General features: G+C 36.6%; 1 protein-coding gene across 3 annotated transcripts in view; it reads right to left on the reverse strand.

Annotated features, from left to right (window-relative positions):
- Positions 1 to 3,309: 3,309 nt before the first annotated feature.
- Positions 3,310 to 22,233, reverse strand: part of ZDHHC2 (zinc finger DHHC-type palmitoyltransferase 2) — a 34,048-nt gene continuing 15,124 nt past the window's right edge. For all 3 annotated transcript variants that reach the window (XM_039700074.1, XM_039700075.1, XM_039700076.1), the window contains 10 exons: positions 20,694 to 20,814; positions 19,698 to 19,767; positions 18,101 to 18,133; positions 13,199 to 13,319; positions 12,303 to 12,435; positions 10,297 to 10,423; positions 10,038 to 10,130; positions 8,919 to 9,028; positions 8,386 to 8,463; positions 3,310 to 5,615 (listed from right to left, as the gene is read on the reverse strand). In XM_039700074.1, the coding sequence (XP_039556008.1) occupies positions 8,423 to 8,463; positions 8,919 to 9,028; positions 10,038 to 10,130; positions 10,297 to 10,423; positions 12,303 to 12,435; positions 13,199 to 13,319; positions 18,101 to 18,133; positions 19,698 to 19,767; positions 20,694 to 20,814 (849 nt within the window). In that variant the 3' untranslated portion in view covers positions 3,310 to 5,615; positions 8,386 to 8,422. The remainder of the gene's footprint in view (positions 5,616 to 8,385; positions 8,464 to 8,918; positions 9,029 to 10,037; positions 10,131 to 10,296; positions 10,424 to 12,302; positions 12,436 to 13,198; positions 13,320 to 18,100; positions 18,134 to 19,697; positions 19,768 to 20,693; positions 20,815 to 22,233) is intronic.

The following is a 22,233-nucleotide window of genomic DNA, read 5'->3' on the forward strand; positions in this document are numbered from 1 at the left end:
CAAGAGTGCTCTTTCCTGTGCTCCTAAGACACTTGCCTCAGTTAACTGTGTTGGATAATGTGAGGGAGAACTGGAGAAAGGGGAATGGAAGTCTTTTCCCTTCTCTGTGTACCAGGTAGAAGTTGGCAGCAGATGAACTTTTTAAGGTGTGTTAAATGTGCTTTATTTTTTGTCGGACAGCGAAGCAGAGCTGAGGTGGTATTGGCAATACCCTTTCTTTACTTCTCATCATATAATAACTGAGCTTGGCAAGCTCCCTGTTTCCTTCATTCTTGTCCCTCTGCATGCTCGTGGGAGTAGGTGCAGTATCTATGATAGTGTTTTATATGAAGCTGCTGATTTTTACTATTGTATCTATTTGAAATACTGGCCAGTTAAATCTCTCGATGTGATGGATAAAATAACTGGAAGTAAGTTCCTGTTGTTCAGGCTGTAACAGTGTGTGTTGTCTATTTTTGCCTTTATAACAGAAGCTCTTTCTTAAGTGAACTAAGAATTATTCTATTTTCAGATTAAAAAAAAAAGAAAGTGACTTCATAAAGTGATGACTGTCAGGAAGTGCTGGGTCTGTTCCAGTTATGCCAATCAGTTAAACTGTGAGCATGCAGAGGGGGAAGAGAGGGGAGATGGCTCATGGCACATCTTCCAACTGCTGCACTCAAAACTATTGGGACCATCTGCTTGAGATTAAAGTGATGTAGGATGAAGGATGTGATCAATGCCTCAAATACTGGATTTCAGAATGACTGAGTTACTGTATTTCAGTGATGAGTGACAAATTGGAGAAATGAAGGAATTACCTATCTAGAATCAACTTTAGTAGGGAGAATAATAAAGACCCTAAGTAGTGATTGTACATTTCACATTTAACATTTTCAGTCTGGACTTCTAGGGAAGGGAAAGAGAAGAGAGAAAAAAAGATGATACAAAATTGAAAGAAGGAGCAATTGAAAAACTGCTGAGGGAACATGGCAAGGCTTTCCTTAGGTTATGTCAGATGTCACTTGCTTAAAGTTTCATCCCAGAGGCTGCTGCTTTTCCCATCCTACTACAAGGTCACTGATAAGGAGGTGATAGATGGAAGTGAAGTAGCAATAGAGACATCCCATCACCCCTACTGCATAGCAGCACATTCTTTTTTTTTAATCTTGTTTTGGATGAGAATGTTTGTGTATGGTTCAATACCAATATTTTTGGAAGGGTTTTAAAAACAGGATGAGCTTGGACCATATACTGTACCATTATGTCTGAAGAGGTAAAAGCTGCTTTCATCTTTATGTAACTGTTCCTGCAGTTTTAGAGGTCCCTGAGCAGACAGTCTCACTCCTCTCTGCACAGGAGGTAGATCCAGCACTTTCTTAAGGAAGACTGTTGGGAAAGAGGGGAAAGTCAGGTAACTTTGAAGAATCTGGCCTGGCAGGGAATGGAGAACCCTCATGAAGCAAAGCTGCATTGTGGTGACACTGTTGGGTGACAATCCTGGTTAGCAGCTATCTTGTACTTTTTCACTTCTATAAAGTGTAGGGGGTTTAAGACAACCCCACCTCCCCTCCCCCCACTGCCCTTTTATGGGGAACAAAATTCCACCTTTTTGACCATCAACAGTACTCAAAAAGGAGGACAGCTCTGTCTGCTCTGCCAGCATAAAGGCATAGAGTGTTTTCACCCATGAGAGATGATAAAACAACTGGTTCCCTCTCAACCTGTTCCAGTGTCAGTGCATTGTGAGGTGAACCCTTGAGAAGGGAAATACACTGATAAAAGTCTGAGATTCCTGGTGAAGGGAATCAGTAAAACTGGTAGTATTGTGTCAATGACTACTACGTACATGGCATGCTGGACAGGAAGCATTTATTTATGTGAGCAACACATTAACATGTGGCAAAGTTATACACTAAATTTATGTAGAAATATATTTCCCCCCACCCCTCCACACACCAGTCAACCGAACCAGGGGAAGAACTCTCAGTTGATTAAAAAATTAATTGAAGAAAACAGATAGGAAGTGTTTTGGTAGTTTTCTTTTGTGCATTCTTCAAAAGGTAAGGAATCATCAAATAAAATAATAAATACAGAGAATAGCAACATACCTTTCCTTACATAGTCAGATGTTTATTTTAAGGGAAATTAGGTTTCAGTCCAAATGATGAAAAACAGCTACAGCATTCCACACACTGAAACTCCTTTCTGGAGTGTCGCTCACAAGAGATACTCAAGAAGCATCTGTATTTCATACTGTGCAATGTGCTCTAGGATGATTCTGATTGAGCAGGGACCAGATAACCCCAATGGTGGTCCCTTCCAACCTCTGCTACTCTGTGATTTTGTGTTTCATTCATTACCTTCCCAGCCATAGTCTGCTAAAGAACTTTCAGTCTGTAACCTGAACTGGACAGAGTTTTTTCTCTCAAGTCAAAGAATTAAAGTGCATAACAGCAGCTCTGTCTTAACTGCTCACAAAGATTGTGTTCCATTTTCCTAACAAAAATAGTTCTCTGTGAAGACTTTGAGTACTCCATCACCAGTACATCTACTGATACAGAATATGTGTGGACTACTTCTGGTGCAGATGTTTTGGATTTGTTCTAACCTACAAATAAAAGACATTTTTTACACATGTAGGGAGCTATGGTTCATATGACTGTTTACATATATACAAAATAAATTTAACTCTGTTGTCATTTGGGACTCAGGCCCATCTGAGGAGTCTGCAGAACTCATCCAGTTTCCACTAAAGCTTGAAACGCAGTCCTCCCTCTAGACAAGTATCAGGGATATTTTCTTTTTAGCAAAAAAGTAGATTAGTAACTGTACAGTAGGTAAAAAGCACTCCTTAAAAAAAATACAGAAATTACACAAAAGGCTGTAGTAAAGTGCCTAGCAAGAATATAAAGGACAGGAGAATCAGTGTATGCAGACAAACAACATTGCACCCTTGCTACCCTGACTTCTTCACAAATTCTCCTGCATGCATTGTAACACTGACAATGGTCAGTATGTCAAAAAGAGAATTTTCACTTTGTTATAGAAAGTATTAGAGAGTTTAAAGCCAAGAGTACAGTCATATAATCAGAAATTATACTTTGGAGCATGATTAACTTGATTTTGTCCATACTCTACACAGTGAGAACTGCCAGGAACCCTCAAAGCCTGCTGACAGTGCTCTTCACGGAGACACAGATCATGCCCATCCAGAGAGCAGATGTAGCTACAGACCCTGGCTCAGCTCTGCTCAATGTTCACATCTTTGCTACCATCCTTCCTTTCCCTTTCTTCTCCCTCCATCAGTGTCTGTTTCCCATGCCTCCATCAGTTTTCTGTGAGGGGGACAGTCTCTGGCTGCAACAAAACTGCAGAATATTAAGGGCTATTGTGCTTTCCAAGTGTGACTCCTGAGACATGGAGAAGCCAGGCATTTCTTGATCCCTTATCCCTGTCCTTTCTCTACATTGATTCCCCAGCCTTACTCAGAGATCTCAGAGCCCTGGACATACAGAAACCGACATTAGATCCATTTCCATGATGTGTTTTGCTGGGGAGGAAATCTTTTGTCTTTACATAAAAATATGGTGCAAGACACACTGAAGCTGAATTTGAACTTTCTACTTAGTATTTTTTAATGCATGCTCCATGACAAACCACCCTGTGACTAACTGCATAAAAAACAAGACTCTACAGATAGAGAACCTGAAGTGTTAAAAAATATATTTTCCCTCTCCCCCTTATCCCTTGACAAGTTCGCCTTTAAACAAACACGAATATGAGGTAAGCTGACAGAACAACACCGAATAAAGAGCTGCAAAAAATCTTTTGGTAACTAGATCTCTGCAGGCATAATGTAAACTGTATGCTACCTTCATGCTAGTTTAAAAAAGGTGTTCTATATCAAGGGATTCACACTCTGGCACTTCTGGCAATAAACAGATGTTTTCAGGCTGGTAAAATTTTTAGATTTAAAAGAAAAAAATAAAAGAAATACATTTTCCCTCACTAGAGGAAAAAAAAAAAGCCACATTTTGCTACACCAGCTATCACTTAAGTTGCAAACCCAAGAAAGACAAATTTTGAAGTTACCTGCTGGTAGAAGAGTTAATGATAGTATATTTTGCTTTCAGAATTACATCACTTAGTCCTGCTGCCAGTTTCCTAAACAAGTGACTGGCATCTTTACACTGTGAACCAACCTACTAAGTAATTCAGGTTTGATAATAGAAGTACTTCACTGTTTCAACCAAACTCAGCACAGTCTGAGGTTTCACCTTTCTTTTTTGACTTCGCTTTTTATCTAGCCCCCTAGAAAGTATAATTAAGTTCCTCCTAAAGTTGTTTTCAGAAGAGAAATTTGCATTTAAATGTAAACAGTGATACCTTAAATGTAGTGTATACAAAAGGCACAAGACAATTAGAGTTGTGTTGCTGAAACTTCCTTGACTTTGAAAGCCAAAAATGCATCTTTTATTCTGGTCAGTAAACTCTGATCCTAAAAAAGCTGCTAGCTCCTAACTTCATTGAATGGGATTTCCTATGTGCAGCAGCTTGGCTTTTTGGTATTGCAATCAAAAGTCCATTGTCCTGTAAATGCAAATATCATAAGTTATACCAGTAAGTCACCTTGACTGCACATGGTATTAAGTTATGCAGTAAGAAAGGCAGTGTCTTGAAGAAAAAGTGAAAAAAGAAATCTGAGACAAATATTAATATGAAATAGGAGCTTGAAAGACAGGGGCCCTCAGTAACTAACACAGGTTAGTAAAAAGCCTTTTGGATCAAAGTTCAGGGCCAACATTTGCTTCCCAAAGGGGTAAGAGCTCCAAATGGGACAATGAAATCCCATTTCATAGGACTGTTCTGTGAAGCTTCCATCAAAATCCCCAACTGGCCAGTTTCATTTATGTATTACCCCCCTGAACACAGGCTTTTCATCACATCACTGAGCAGTGGCCCACTGTAGCATTCAGTTACCCAAAGGATTGTTTTCTCTCTCAGCAACTTTTCCAACTACCTGTACTGCAGACCTTTGGGAAGACAAAGCTTTTACAATAATATTTTCAAAAAAATGTTCTAAAACCAGTCAGACACTTCACTTAGGTTTTCTTCAAAAATTGCTTATCAAGGGCTCAAAAGAAAATACAGTCCACCAAGCCACTAAACTATTCCTAATCCACACTGGCTGTTCTCCCAATTCATAAAGCCAGTAGTGCAAAAATTTGATTTTAAAGTCAACTACTTACAACAATTTGAATTAAAAGGTGAATTTTCAAAACCAAGCCAAGAACATGAACTGATAGTAAGGAGTTCACATTTTTCTTGTGCTGAATATCAAAGTAAAACCAGCCATCGAATTTTTACAATAGTAAACATAGACTTTTTTACCACTTTCTAGTACTCAATCATCCTTCACCATTCAAACCCAGTAATTTTAAGTTGAAACATCCTTTATATGGTTCAGAAGTAGTATGTTTAGTTTTGTGTTTCAAGCAGTGACATGGAGACAGCAAATCATCTGTCAGTTTGTTTTCTGAGCACATCCATAGAGGAGCAGACAGGAGCAGCTGGCCAACAGGGCTGATACTTGGAAGAATGCATCTTCCTTCCAACAACAGCTTGTTCTTAAACTGGAACAGAATATTAATCACAAAACACATTATTACAATCTAAGAATACTTAAAAATTATGTTGTTGCACCAAGTCTCATCAACTTGAAGGGGAAAGTGACTAACAGAATAAAAATCCCACCCTGAAGAGGAACCTGATAAAGACTGTTCACAGGTATGTTATTAATCTACTTCAGGATGACGGTGATAAGTACTGACTACACAGCAAGCAGGCCACCAGTTTATAAAATGACACAAGCTATTTTTAATTCCAGATACCAACATAATTAAAAAAATAATTCTCTATTACATTAGCGTAAACTACATCTGGCACTTTCAGTAATCAGTCCTCTGGTGAAATATGAGGGATTATAGGATACAGGATATTGAACAGATCCTTCAGTGGGACAGAAATTCTAATTCTAATTCTAATGCATTGGCAGGGGCTGCTGGCTGTATTTTTCATATTTGAGATGGAATTACTTGGTTTTGTTTTGGTGACTTCAGCACCTCTATTAAAAGTATTCATTCAATCCCTAGGAATATAATTACTATATTGACAATAATGTAATGAAGTTACATGTGAAGTAGCTAAAATAACTTTTTATATGCAGGCTCTTACTCCAGCAACTGTATGTGACATATATGTAGACAGTAATCTATCTTTTTTGTTACTACTCCAGAAAGTTTGAACTGCCACATAGAAATATCTCAGAGCTAAAGGTACAACCAATCTGGTGCTTATGCTCATACCACAGAATTAGTAGTTCTTACTACCCTTCTGAAAGTGCATGAATCCAAGTGAGACAAAACCAACTTCCAGGAGCCCCTTTATGTGACTTTAGACTTGCTCTTTGGAACATAACCTCTTCTGAAAGTAGTCTCTCTTTAAAAAGCCATGTTCCAAAATGGATGCCTCCAAAAAGAAAAAAACAACACCAAACAAAACCCCCAAACCCCACAGAGTGAAGTAATCTGACTGCAAACACAACTCTCAGACCCTGTCTTCTTAAAAGAAGAAAATAATTTAGAGAGAGCACAAGATGTTTATCAAGCTAAACTGATGGGAAAATCCACCCACTTTTAACATCTTTAGAACAGTCACAGTCTATGTTTGATATTCAGAGTAATATGAATGACAAAGTTCCAATAAAATGTACACACTCTTCAAAGAAGACAGTAAAGTAACTGAAGGTAAGTAATTTAGTCTTTTCCAGAAGCTGTTGTTTTGTTGAAAGACCTGATGGATTAAACAGTGCAGAAATGCAATATTTTACATTTTGAACAAAGGGTTAGAAATGAGGGGTTTATATTCTATTAAAATATCATATACAGAACAGTGAAAATTGCAGACACTGTGTGCAGAAATGCAATATTTTACATTTTGAACAAAGGGTTAGAAATGAGGGGTTTTTATATTCTATTAAAATATCATACACAGAACAGTGAAAATTGCAGACACTGAGTTTCCTTCACTCATCTCTTTAACTCTGTTCATCTGACACCCACATTTTCAACACCTCTAACACTTTACATCATCATCAAGTTTGCAGATGTACCTATATCTGGAACGCTGTCTTCATCACTGAACACAAAACCAGAATGTCAGGGCCAGGAGGTTTTTAAATTTCCCTCATGAACCAAACTGAACTTTCGGGAACTTTTTGGTACCAGCTATGGGCCCATCTGTTGGTATCTGCACACCTACTAGTTTTATAATCTGCCTTGACAGTGCAATGCCATTCCTAATGGGTCTAGTAACAATCACTGCAGTTCCCTGATGACTTTCCATGCCTTTCATTTCTTCCATGAGGGACCATGGACAACCTCAGAGCCATGACAGCATGTCCAAGAGTCATACCACACATAAATGAAGGACGTTCACTTGATACGCATTTTCAGGATGACTGAAAATGTACTTCCAACACCAGGGAAGAAATGACCTTGCTGGAACAACTCCTCCATACCAATTATTTGGTATACAAAAATTCTTAGGATTGGAGTCAAACTTTTTATACAGTTTTAAATAAAAAATTATTTCATTCCCTAAGTTTTGGCGGATCAAGTACTAAAGTGAATGTGATGATGGTGTTCATTCTCCACAACCCAGGGTAAATGTCAGCTCCTGTTATGTACCTAACAGAATTTATTAGCTGCTTCTTAAACCTGCTTTCTAAGAAGTCTGTGTTGCAAGATATTAATGCAAGAAATCAAGAAAATATCAGCTGTTTTTTGACAACAGGTGATTAAATCCTCAGGAAGTCATATGGACACATTTTTTCTTCAGTAGGCAGCATGTTTTTACTATTAAATAGGATGCAGCTCAGTACCTGGCTCAGAGCAAGACACTAATAGCTTATATAGTAGACTAAATTCTTTTTACTTCATCATTTGATAGACTTTTACCTGTTTTAGCAGGCAAAGCTATGACCTTTGCATTCAGTGTTAAGAACCAGCCTAATTTTCAAACTTAGCGTTACAAATATTGGCTGAACAGCTTGAATACTCACAATTTTCAGTATCTTTCTAAATAAAGGCAACAATAATATTATATTGGACTATTACCTAAAAAGCAATGAGTATTAAGATCAAACTAATTTGCAAACATGACACATCAAGAAATAGGAGGTTTAGTTTAAAACTGTGAATTCATGTGCTACTACACATGGTAAAAAATTAATTGAAGAAAAGAAAACACATATGAAGTATTTTAGTAATTTTTCTTTTGTGCATTCTTCAAATGGTAAGGAATCATCAAATAAAAGAATAAATACAGAGAATATTAACATACCTTTCCTTACATACGCAGATGCTTCTTTTAAGGGAAATTAGGTTTCATTTTCCATGGTTAATGCAGGATTGCTCATACCTAAAAAGACAAAAAATAGTATTCCCACAGGAAAAGGTCTCAATTAATGATTTCATTATTTCAGCAAATAATACAACCATGAATTAACAATCATTTTAATGACATTACTCTATTACCAAGTCAAATCCTGTCCCGTGTCTATTATACAGCTTTTCACAAGCTGAAAATAGGTGTCATCTCTTTTATAAGGAATTTGTTGTCAAAGGTGCTATCGGACCTAGCTTAAAAAATAATTAGCACCTACTGGTATCAGTGTTCTGATATCCCTTGGTCAGGCTTAAAGGGCAAGGCACAGCAGCTTGACACATGGAACTTGCTACAAGCATGTATTTTGAAAAAGCTTCATGAATTTTGGTTCACAAATATAAACCATGTGACCGTGGTCATTGTTACAATATATCCTCCAAAACTAGTTTATACAACCCAAATCATTGCAGCATAAGTCAGCTCCTTACCGACTTTGCCCTTGTCAGCCTTTGCAGCAGTTTCTGGCCAAGATGGTGCATCTGTAAGTAGGTGGCTCTGGGAATCACACAACGGCTTTGCAGGAAACAGATGGTTCTCACTGTAGCACCAATAAAAAGAACATTAGTGAACTGCAGTAATTTTTCATCATCTTACCACACATTACAAACAGTTTGTCATACGCAGTATTTTCCTTATCTTACCTTGCTTCTTGTCTGATGAATCACTACTTTTTTATCATTATATACATTACACTGTGGTTGTCACAAGTGCAAGCACAATCTAAAAAGCACAGGGATTTTTAATTTGACAGCTATTTTATATTAATACATGTACTTCAGCCCCAAATGCACTCTAACCTATATTCTTCTTCACTACAACAAAACTGACAGGATAAGTAGTGGAGAGAACATCTCCAAAATCTCTTTCCTAACGTAAGCTACAGAATGCTGGGATAAGATAAAACATCAGTAAACAGCAAGATGAAATGTCATATATTTCTTTGATGAATAAAAGATTGTCAGTATGATTTCATTATAATTTCTTAGCCTCATATTCAGTACACTTATCAAATATTTCAAAAAAGATGAAATATGAACTTATTCAAAGGAGACCATGCATACTTTTCACACTTTAAAGAAGTCATGTCCATTAAGGATAAGAATTAATAAAACATGTTCTATTATCAGCAGAAACAACACTTAATATTCAGCTTCCTGTGCTTTGGCCCAAGTGCCATTAGGGATGATTCCCTCATATGGAGTAGCTTTCAGCAGACAAGAAAAAGCAGGTATCCCCAAAAGCCATGCAAGGCAATGGATTTGTATCACAGGCAGTGTGACTAACCATCTCACATGTATGCATAAAGAGTACTGCTGATATTGATTGTTAGGCAGGTGTGAAAAATTCAGGTCCTGGGATGTCACTGAACAGAGAGAGAGCACATTAGGGGAAAAACCCACCCTGCCTCATTTCAATACATTTAAATAGAAATCTGAGGACAACCTTCATTTGCTCACCACTTTTAAGTATATTATACATACTTTTGTTTATGTGTGCACAGTTAAAAAAAAGATCAACTATATGGAATGGATAACAAAACAGATTACCTTTTGGATGTTGAATTAAGTACACCAGGTGTAGAAGCTTGCTCAGGATCCTGATTAACAAGGCAAGTTGGAAAGGAGCAACCATCCCCTAAACTGAAAAATTCAGAATTAGTGTCATAAGTACAAAAAAACTCTCAACTTTGAAGAAGTTTTTTTTATTTATTACTGTGTATTATTTCAAAAAACTAACCATCCCCCAAACACTCTGGATGCTGATTATTCAACAGTTTAAACAAATTAAGCATTAGGAACAGCATACCTTGAAAACACAGGCAGCAACCAGTATTTCTTCTCGTCACCAAACACCTGCCTTAGGTTTTTGCTGAAGCCCAGGCTAAAACCATTTTTATCTGTTCTGTGACGAAATATGGGCGCTCTGAATACCTCTTAAAAGAAAAAGATTAATTAGACCTCTTTGCAGGTTACTCTCCCGCTAGTACTTAGGCAACTGCTTTGCCATTCACTCAAGAGGAAAGGCTGTACTGCCCAAATGACTGAGAGCAAGAGCAGCCAAAGTCAGTGAGTGCTACACAGGCACTGTGTGTGTGGAGCATGTCCAGTGGCCGAGGAAGGGTGGAAGTCTCTTTCACCCTCTTCCCTCATCAAGGCAAGGAAGCATGAGGAACTCAGTTTTTAAGAAGGCATGATATGTTTATATAAAGATTTCAGTCTGTGATTATACCACAGACAGCATTCAAGAAAGAAATACCTAAACAAAGGTTTTCTTACTTTTTCTTACAGAGTAAGTAATGGAAAAGAAGAAAAAGTTAACCTACTCTAGTAGTAAGACTAGCTTTACACACACACTGAGGTATGAAAATACTGTGTGTTTTTACCACTGCATAAAGAAACGTCTTTGCTCATAGACCCAGATTATTCCCCCTGGCTATCCAACCTAAATTTCTGGAGAAGAGAGCTAAATATAGCTTCAAGTGTTGCGAAGTGCCTGAAGCAGAAAATTCATTCACTTTTCACCAAGTGACTGATGGCCATTTAATTCCCTTAATTGGCTATACATAGCAGGCAAGCTCTGTCCTGATGTCCTGGCAGTACAGCTCCCACAAACCATGTCAGAACCATGCTGAGACTGTCCTTCTGCAGTCAAACCTCAGCCAAGAACTGCTGGAAATGACCTTCCACATGCAGTGTGCATTAATTACAATGGGGTTTAAAGAAGGGGGAAGGGAAAATGGGGGCATCCTTTCAGATGTCCATATTAAGCTAGGAAAATAACTCCCAGGGTGATTTAAGCACGGTCACACTTAAAGCTATCAGGGCTTCATTACCAAATTACTGTGTTTTTAAGACTTCACATATTGAGCAATTTCCCAAAAATGGGAAGAGACACCCAGATCTTTTTGAGTAACTTAAGTATGCAGGAAACATGTATGGGATTCCATTTGTTTTGAAAACACAAAATATTGAATTAGAAGTGTAATGCATTATGATTACCTCTGAACAAATTTTTTGCACTGTAATTGTAAGATCACTTTAGAAACAGAACACTAATTTATTTCCATTCAAATAAGCATCTTTAATAAAACTTTTCTCTACTTATACCTAGGTAGAAATTAATACTAGTAAAAAATTGTTTAAAGTCAATGATTTGTTAGAATACTGAAGAAACTCAAACATCCTAGAGGAAATCTTGAAGGAAACAAGCTTTCTTCCATTGATACAATACCTATTTTCAAAGTTTTCCATTAATCATCAAAATCATCATTAACAAATCCAAAACCAGGAAAAAACAGGTCAATTCACTGACCTACTTTAAATCAGCTTACGTCAACAGGAAAGCATTTAGAGACTTAGAAATTTTAATGACTATAGTGCAAATTGGCATTATTACAGTCCAGCATGCAGTAGAGAACAGGTACTGAAATCTTCTGGACTTCATTTATTACGTTTTGTGATCAGACACATGTGCATTCAAACATTACATGTGAGAGCATGCAGTAGTCCATCTAACATTTATTAGGAATTTATCTTGATTTTATTTAATTTTTTTTCGTTTATTCCATGTCTGTTAACAAACTGTGGGTGGAAAGCAGTGAGAGGAAGAATGCTGAATTTATTAATAACTTGGCCCTTTTGGGCAAGAGAAAGAGTCAAAATTTCCAGGGAACAGAAGAACTTGGGAGTCTTCTAACCAAGATGCAAGGAACCGGTGTAGAATTTCGCACTTCCTCCACTACTCCTGTGCATATAAGATACATTTATCATTTACTTTTTGCTGTCAAACAGAGAAGCATTAAATCTACTTACCTAATGTAGATTTATTCTTGCTGACAAGCCAACAGTGATACCCAAAGAGAGAAGACAAGCTGACAGAAAACATAGCTGCAGCAAAGAATAAAAACATGATGTGGAACTTGGCTTGAGTATCAGGAAGGCCATTCTGAAAATTTAAAAAAAAGCCATTAGAATTGGGGAAATAGCTATTTTATTTGATTATTAATAATCCCCTATTCAGCCAAATCAAATTCAGCACACAGAAAAATACACCACACAACAAGAATATCAATAAATGGATTATATACCTTCTATGTACAGACAGCCATGAAATTAGGTTGGTGACAGCATCTAAGTTAAAGAAACAGGCTCTTTCTTGGGAAACTATAAATACTGAGAGCAAGAATCTGAAATTTAGACCTGAACTTTGAAGTGTCTTTTAGAGAAGAATAATTTGAAAAAATGAAGGCTATGATTGCATATATAGGCTATACTTTTGTACATGGCATTAGGAGATACTAGCTTACAATGCAATGCCTTGGAATCACAGAATGCCTGGGCTGGGATGGGACCTTAACAATCATTTAGTTCCCAACGCCCCACCATGGACAGGGGCACTTTCAGCTAGACCAGGTTCCTCAAAGCCCCCTCTAACCTGGCCTGGAACACCTCCAGGAATGGGGAATTGATAACTTCTCTGGGCAACCTGTTCCAGTGCCTCACCACCCTCACAGTAAAGAATTTGTCTGTAATACCTAATCAATATCTGCCCTCTTTCAGCTTAAAGCCATTTCTCCTTGCCCTATCACTACACGTCCTTGTAAAAATGTCTGTCTTTAGCTTTTTTTTAGGTCCCTTTAGAATCTTAGATTTCTTGCACAGTAGTAACTTCACACACTTGAAGACAGCATGTAGATCAGAGTACTTACTGTCCAAAACTTGATAAAGTACTGCAAATCTGTTGCAGCGATGAAAAGGCAATACAGTAGCGAGTAAGCCAAGAAGAGAAGAAAAAATTTGTAATTGGAGAATCCTACACAGTTGTTCACCCTGATAAAAACAAACAAACACGTAAGAATGAAACATCGTGAAAGTTTTCTTTGCTTTCATCCAGTTTATATGAAACTTATTTACTCTAACAACATTTATACCAGCATGTAAACCAAGTTTTACTTCCTATCTCTGCTGCTTGAAGCTACTGGAATGGATTTAGCTTCAATTTGCAAATCAGTGTAGTAACCCAAATCAAAACACCACCACCACCACAAAAAAGCCCAAACAACTTTACCAGATAACACTGCTTTCAACAGCTTACTGAAATTAAATTTTCACTAATGGTATGAAACTTTTTCTCAGCACATCTGATGTAAATGTGACTGCAGTTAGCTATTTTTTTTTAGTTTGCAGGTAAGTATCCATGTTATACCATTAGGCACACTGCATGTCAACAGGGGCAGTAACAAGCCAGGAACTGAAACTTAACTGAATTTTCTGAGAATAAAAGCAGTCTCATTTAATCCAAATCCTCCTTCATTAATCATACTATATGCTTAAAACTTTTCATAACATAAAACTTCTTAGTAAGATTCTCAAATGTAAGAACATTCATAGGAGATTCCTAAAAATATTTATATTTACATAAAATGAGAGAAATGCTACTCTGGAATAGAAAACTTTCCATACCAGTGACAACATGACAGGGAATAAGACATTAGAAACACATCTAAATGTTAAAATAAATCTCATTTTATTATTTTCACTTATGGGCTTTAAGATCACCTGCCTCCCATTTGAAAAGATTTTTATACATGATAATGAGCAACTAGTATACACTATGATGTGAGGATGCATTTAGGACCCTAGCAGCTTCCCATTAGAGACAACATACTAAGTATTAGGAATTTTAGAGGTCTATTAAACACATAATGATATTACACCCACCAAATGAAAAAGTATTGGAGCACTCCCCATGAGCAGTTTATTGGTAAACTGCTTCCTCTTTTATTTGGTTGTATTGAGAAGCTAATCAAAATTATCTTAAATTATCTGTGCACTAACCTTGACAGAACTCTTCATATGAGTTTCAAAAAAACCTAACTGATACTGTCAATTCAACTGGCTGTCAAAATGATCAGCCAATTAAGAGAAGACTACATCCATAAAGATACTTGCGTATTGACGAATAATTCTTAAGGGAAAAAAAAAAAAAAGAATGTGTGGCGAGGCTCAACTTTAGCTTCCAGAAGTGCAGGACAAGTTACCACAATTGTTCTCTTCTTTAGGGAGATGGTGATGCTAATGGCAGAAGGCATGCTAGTCAGACAAGGGTAAAATCTTCAAATAGCAAAGAAATTTTCACTGTACCTTAATATTACCCATTCTCAGGGTGGGTAGTGAGTTGGGTCAGTTTGTTCTATGTTTTGTTTAGACAAGACGTAACATCTTGGCTAAATATTAAATTGTGCATTTTCATTTAAACATGCAGCAATACCTAAGCATTCATATTAACTACAGCTAAGCACAACAGATTGCTCTAATTAAAGAAAAAGAAGATATATTTTTAAGTTCATCATTATTCTTACCGAAAACTAAACATGAAATTCTCCACAGTGAAGTGGGCTTTTTCATTAAATACGTAAAAGTAAGCAATTTAGGTTCAAGTTTTCTATGATAATCCTACTTTCCTTTCAGGACACTTATTTTAGAACGGTTATTACTTAAGGCACTGTTTGATGTGAGAAAAAAAAAATATCAAGTGAAATGTTATTCCCCAAAGATGAAATTTCTTGTATCAAAGACAGATTTCTTTGTAACTGTTGTTTTGCACAATGGCATGCGGCACACGTGTCAAAATAAATTTGCATAAATTATTATACTCCCTTCAAATTTGACAAGGCCCCAGACTGCAGAGGTCTTACTGGAAAAGAATCTCCTTCATCAGAACACTGAAGAGAAGTAAACACCAAGGTTTTGTAATTGCACTGTTTGAGCATGTAGCATCAAATCTCAAACCTCAAGAATGGTGGTTAGATTGGAAACCTAACATTTCTGAGAAAGAGTAAAACTGATAAATATACCAACAACCAGCTAAATAATGGTATGTTATTGCAGTGAAACATTCATACAGTCAGAACAGTCCAGAATAACAATTTGGATTACAGCTAACATGTTAAACACTAAATTTTCAAGTACAAAAAGAATATATATCATTCCTGTCTGCTGGTTTAGTTTACTGAAAATGCCAGGCAAAGAAATAATTTATAAGGTACTGAAGGTGATGCAACTCAATTAACAAAAAACATCACAGAATCCAGGACGTGCTAACTATTTGGATCACTCAAAAGATAAAGGAGAGATGTTTTGAGTTATTCCTAAGGTATTCCTAAATGCACCTTGTTAGCACTAGGAGTGTTATATACAAACAGTATTTTTGGTGATGCCTCAAACCATTGGATTCCCACCAGCAGGTCCATCTGTATATAATGAGTAGCAGCAGCACTAGAAATGCCCAATGCATCACTTAAACCTTTCAGAGTAGTTAGTGGGCACTTAGCATTAAATATTTCTGTTTATCACAGTGCTTTCATTAGTGCAGGAGTGACAGCCAAAATAAAGCCTCCTAGAGAGCAAAGACAGCTGACTTGGGGCTAGGACATGACAACCTCTCATTACCTCTGCCTTCCAAGAGCTTCATCTTACTTTCCATAGATTATTTTTACCCATCCTCTCTCCAGAAATCCTTTTCCTGGCAGATTAAATTAGAGAAACAGCTCTCATTGCTGTTTCCCTGCTCTCCCTAAGCATCACGTGAGTTCTTTCCCCCTTCCTTCCCATCCAACTTGTTCCCACCAAAAAAATCACAACATGAACAGCAAAGCAGAACCTAATGATGTTCAGAGAGGCTGAAGCCCATCCATTATACTGAACTGCACCCTTACTTTTGTTGGCAAGATAGTCATCTATTTCCCTAAGAACCTTTGAACTTGGGTCTTTACAGGAGACTATAAAGCTTGATCAGCAACTCTGCAGTATTTCAAAACTCTTCCATCTCTTCCACATAGTTCTTTTTTTCAGGGTGAGCAAGGAACTGTGAACATCTGCTCAAATTAGGAAAAAACACAAAATACCTCTTTTTTAATGCATTTCTGTTAGATGGAGTACAAAATGAACACCTCTCCATCAAGAAGCATTACATATCTTTCAATTACCTTCTCTATTTGTATTTTTATTTTTTGCACCCATCCCTTATTAGATTAAAACCAATGAGCAGTGTAAATACTCTCTCAAACTGGATATGTTTATGTCGTTAAATTAAGAAGAGTGCAAACATATATGGTATGCAAATGCTACTGAGAGGAAAACAAGAGTTTTTCTAGAAGTTTCTGCCCTAGTGAAATAACACTTCCCTGTCCCTTTACACAAAACCTAAGTACTGTTTATAATCTGTTATTTGATACAATGGATTTTTAGTCTGAAATTTAAGCTTACATGAAGGACATTTTCATGTAAATGTCTTAAGACATAAAAGCACAAAATAATCCCAAAGAGACCATAGAGCTTATAAGAAGTGTCTATAATACTGAATAATAATAGTCATATTGAGACTCTTCACTGATATTTTGTCAGAAATAGCCTGGCAACTGTTTACTGTTTTTCTTGGAGTTTTCAACAAGGCCGCTATTAAAAACCTGAAAAAAGGAAACTGTCTTTTTTGTTCTAAGAAATTTGTTCCACATTCAATGGTTTTACCTGTTTACTTTGTTGTGATCTTGTTTGTTGTTGTTTGTGTTTTGTTTTTTTTTAAGAAGCACACTACTATTACTGAACATCCTCAATTTTCACATGCTGATTATCCCTACAGCAACAATACTCTACCCTATACTACTAACTATTTCTTTCAATTGTATCTACCATGTAGATGCAAAATAAGATGAGATGCTTAAAATCAAATTACATTATGGCAGATGCTATAGTCAGGACCAAGAGAAATAGGGGAACCTCAGCACCCCTTCCTGCCCCAGGACAGAGCCTCCTCTGCCCTAGAATGTGATATAAGAAAGTGTCAAAACAACTGCTTAGAACCATCTACCATTCAGTTTGTCCAGCAAAGGGGATTCTTCTTTTCTGATCATTTTATATGGTGAAGAGCTGCCATGTACTACTCAATCCTCTAAACTTGGACCTTACTAAGCAATTATCTTTAATTATTTTTGTGAGATACACCTGCCAAACTGACATAAAACTAATTATACATCCTGTCTATCCACTGGTTCCAAGGGCTGCTAAGAAAAGACAGGAGAACAAAACCACTGTGTGGGCTGAGACGGCAGTGGGGAGAAAGAATGAAAGAAAACAAAGAACCCATAAAACTGAAAGTGCTAACCTGGTGTTTCCAGCAAGCCCACTCCAGCTGTCCTGGGAGCTTTGGTAAAAGGAACTAGGCACAGCCTTGCCCTTTAGTTTCAAACCTAGGGTAGCACTTCACCTGTCATTGTGACTAAAGCACGGTAATATCCAAACTTGATGAAGAAAAGATGCAATTCTTAAAATAAGTTCTCACTGATTAGAAGTCTACTTCATCCATACTTGTAAAAACATAAAGAAATACCTCACTTAAAGGTCCAAGAAAAATAATTTTTGAACTTCTTTCTGTATATGACAACTAGGAAAAGAAGACACTCAGTAAATAACTCCAACAGGTCTGCAAGACCAGTAACCTCACATATGCATCTAACTCTAGGAATGCTGAAGCATCATCATCATGGCAGGCCCCACAAAAATGTATTTTACCAAATCAGAACATAAGAAAAGAAAACCAGTAGTACACTCACCAAGGGCAGTGATGATCCATTTTCAAAATGCATCTTTAAAAAGCCCCAGCAGAATTCCAAGCATCACCAAAAGAAAAAAAAAAAGTCAGAAGCAATACATGCCAGATTTAAATTATTTACATACAGATTAAGTATTATCCACATTTACTATATGTTATGTAATCTGTTTAATAAATACATCTATTTAAATTCACATAATACAGTTTACCTACAAGGGAACAGCAGAAATGGCAGATAAGCCAAACTGGAAACATTTGATATGTCAAGAATTTATGATTTAAGAAAATGCAATCTACAGGATCTGGTCAACTTTAGCATTTGGTCCTCAATCAAGGATTTTCAACTGCTGTTTATTTACTGGTAGAGCCTTAGAAACTGGGCTAATTCAATTATTATGTAGTGATACAGCTAAATATATTTCCAAGAATATGGTCTGTTTTCATAGATATATACATCTTTTATGCAAATAGAAAAGGTTTTTAAGAGATTACCTTGTACAAAAAAATCCCAAACAATTTTGCAATTAATCACTCTCAATAAAATGTTCACAAGAAAATCAGATATGATCGAAATGAGAAAATTTTGATAAGGATAAAATAAAGGTATTCTACAAAATGTTTTAATTAATTGCATTCTGCAAATTTCACTCACATTTTGTGGATAACAAGTCACCTTTTTCCTTCACTAGAAACACACATGACTATGTTCCTATCTTACACTGCAACCACCATTCCATAGAACACAACCAAGATGCTCTTCCTGCCTCAACTCTGCCTCTCTTTCAGTGCCTCTGCTGCTGTCCTGGACAAAGCAATGTCTTCTCCACCTCACAATCCTGTTGTAGCCTTTGATCAGCTGAAGAGTATTTGGAACAGCCTTAAGGCTAAGAATAAACCTCCCTTGGAAGAAATGTCTTCTCTCAAAGTTAAAAATACAAAGCACTGGGGGGCCAGAGTGAAGAAACACAGACATCCAAGCTCACTGCAGAAGGATCAGAGAGAACAGCCAAAAGAAAGATTAAATTAGAAAGCAATCAGACTTCTGGAAAGTATGGATATGAACTTCCTTTTGTGTGAGACAAACAAGAATTTAATTTTATGGCTTGAGTTAGAAGTGGGAAAATGCTTGGCTGTTTCTTTCTCTAAAAAGTAAACTGCAAGTTATCCAGTAAAAAATAGGGTATTAAGTGTATTACCTCAGGTATGATGTGACACCATGATTAGATTGAGATGGGTAGTGATGCTTATTCAGATTCTAACAAAAGAAGTACATTTTTAAAATAATCTATTTTTGGTTACATTCTTAAGGAAAATTCTTTATTAATATTTATAATTTTTAACCATTATGTAAAGAATATATAAGACCATGTAATCCATGTTGGCATCGAGGGAGTCATGAAATGAATTAGACTAAGTTACAGACTTCCTTAGAAATAAGTAAATGAAAACTAAAGATAATAGAAGAAAATCTAAGGGGGGAAACGTATATCTGCCAAAATATTAAGCCTGAAAAGTCTACTAATAAAAAATAAAAGCTTCTGTGCTAACAAAGAAAAATTGATTAATTCAGAAAATCACTTATTTAAGGATATTCTTACTTGTCGCATACTGAACAGTGATGGCAACGATCTGGTTTTACAAGATGGCATCTGTCACAGTATCTGATTGCTAAAGAAAAAAGTTCCAAGATTAGATTTCAAAGTACACTTACACATTTTGATTTCTGAATTCTGTGCAAAAGTAAATACTATCAGCCAGCCCAGAAGAACCCGCAGGAAAGCCTTTCAGCATGATCAGAAGCAGCTGAAAATACCGAAGCACTCTTGCAATGCTGAATCTATCAGACTGAACCCAAAAAGCTCCCTTTTTGCCATCTCTGCTAATCATGCTAATCTATTATTTTTTTTTCTCGCAAGCCTTATAGGTCTGCAAAACAACCGACCAACAAAACCCACAAAACCCTCACTAGACTGGAAAAATGTTAAAGACTGTTCAACAATATAGCTATTTTAAGCTATTATTCTAACAGCTTTAATTTATTATGTGAGATTATCTCTTGGATTTGCTTAGCTAGCCAGCATTCAAAAACTGACAATTTGAGTAGGGTTAGATTCACTCTTAGTTTGGAAGATCTTTTGTTCTTGCAACGGAATGACCAACAAGTAAAACAGTAATAGTTTCTTACTGTGATCTATCTAGCTATAGATGACATGCAGACAGCGATTCTGTTTTTATTATTATTTTTAACCTATGATAAAAGAAATTTACACAGTTAATGAATGCTACAGCCTCTTCTCCAACTTGTTAGTAGCAGAAGCTATTTGTTAATATCAATTTGAAAACAAAAGCAAGGCATTGTCAATCCACTTTAAAATCCTAAAATGTATGCTGTGATTTACTTCCCAACAATCTTAATACACTGAATAAATGTTGCTGCACAAAGCTAAATTAAAGTTCAGGAACCACTCTGTAATTTTATGAAATATGGAAAACACTTCTTCCCTTCAATCCAAACCCTTGAAAACTCTTTTTAAATTAGTTTAAGTAGTACATCAAGACACCTGCCTTTGTTAGTCTCCTGAACACCTATTTACCTCCAGACATTGTCCGTGTATAGATAGGAAGATCCTTGGCTGCTCGTCTTAAGACTTCTTGCTGGGATTCACCTCTAGGCTCCCTCTCTAGGGACTCCTTGTCTGAATATGACAGATGAAACTGGAATAATTTTTAAAATCAAAGAAATATTAGCAAATTCCAAGTTACATATTAACTGTAGATGTGTAAAGAGGAATAAATATTCATTATATAAAGATGGATTAGCAACATGTACAGGGTATTACAGCAAATAACCTGGTGTTCCCACAACAGCTAACTCATTTTATGGCAGCTCAAGACAAAATTAAAAACGCTTCTGATTTGGTACTGATGCCATGCTGAATGCTTCCAGAAGTACTAAGCAACATTCTTCAAGAGAAAGATCAAGAGCTTATCATTCCTCTAAAAGGTCAGTCAATTTACTTCTGTAATGCCAAATATTAACTAGTGAATATAATCTAGGGATGTCAGTGTTTAACTGAAGGAAAATACACAACTAGTAATAGCAGAAAAACAGCTTTATTTCCCTTTTATTCTTTGTCACTGCTATTCTCTTCATGCAGGTGTTAGGATGTGTTTTTACTTTAGGGACTGGCTGAGAGAAGGAAGAGATGGGTCCTGTATGGTAAAATAAGCATATCTTGAATATCTTCTGAATAAAATGGCAGCTTCTGTCACTGCCCAAAACAATAACAAACATGGCTCTAGCACGTGCTGAAAAGGTAAAAATTATTGAAAGAGATGCTTAGTATACATGAAATACTATAAATTTCTTGAACTCCAAAGTCCTCTGCAACACAACAATATAGCCAGCTTTGTCACTGTAGCTTCTAGAAACAGGCAGAAGTCTTTGGTATCTTTATCAGAGAAAGAGGATAGAAAATCATCTTTGAAAAGAAGCCCACATTTGGCAGGAAGAGCTGTCTCTCCTCTGCAACACAACAATATAGCCAGCTTTGTCACTGTAGCTTCTAGAAACAGGCAGAAGTCTTTGGTATCTTTATCAGAGAAAGAGGATAGAAAATCATTGAAAATAAGTCCACATTTGGCAGGAAGAGCTGTCTTCATCTTGTGCCAGAAACAGAAGCCCTCTGCACAGCACTTATGTTTACAGGAAAGCTAGTCATTACAATAATATTGATTTTTCTTTCCTCAAAAAAAGTGATGCATGCAAAAATAAGAAAGCAGGCAGAAACATGCAGTTAGGAGCCAGTTCTCACTTCCATAGAGAAGGCACCACTCTACCCTTCCTAACAAAGCCTACAGACTTCCAGCTGAAGCTGGATATTCACTGTTTAACTTGAGTTTCTCAGGTCAACATTTTTTTCCCCTTGCAAGAACACTCTTACCAACATCTGAGTTGATTTATATTGGGATACATAAGATTTCTCACCACAGAAACTTAGTTTAGAATACTTTTTTTCAAATGCTTATTTGATGTAAACAGAGCAAGTGTTCCATCTGTTTTTTATTGCTCCTCAGAGTAGTCCTACATCTAAAACCTTCGTGCCTGGGTGCTAATTTTCACTCCCATCTTCA

The sequence above is a fragment of the Passer montanus genome, unplaced genomic scaffold (genome assembly GCF_014805655.1).
Source record: "Passer montanus isolate IOZ18808 unplaced genomic scaffold, ASM1480565v1 scaffold14, whole genome shotgun sequence".
Lineage (NCBI taxonomy): Eukaryota > Metazoa > Chordata > Aves > Passeriformes > Passeridae > Passer > Passer montanus.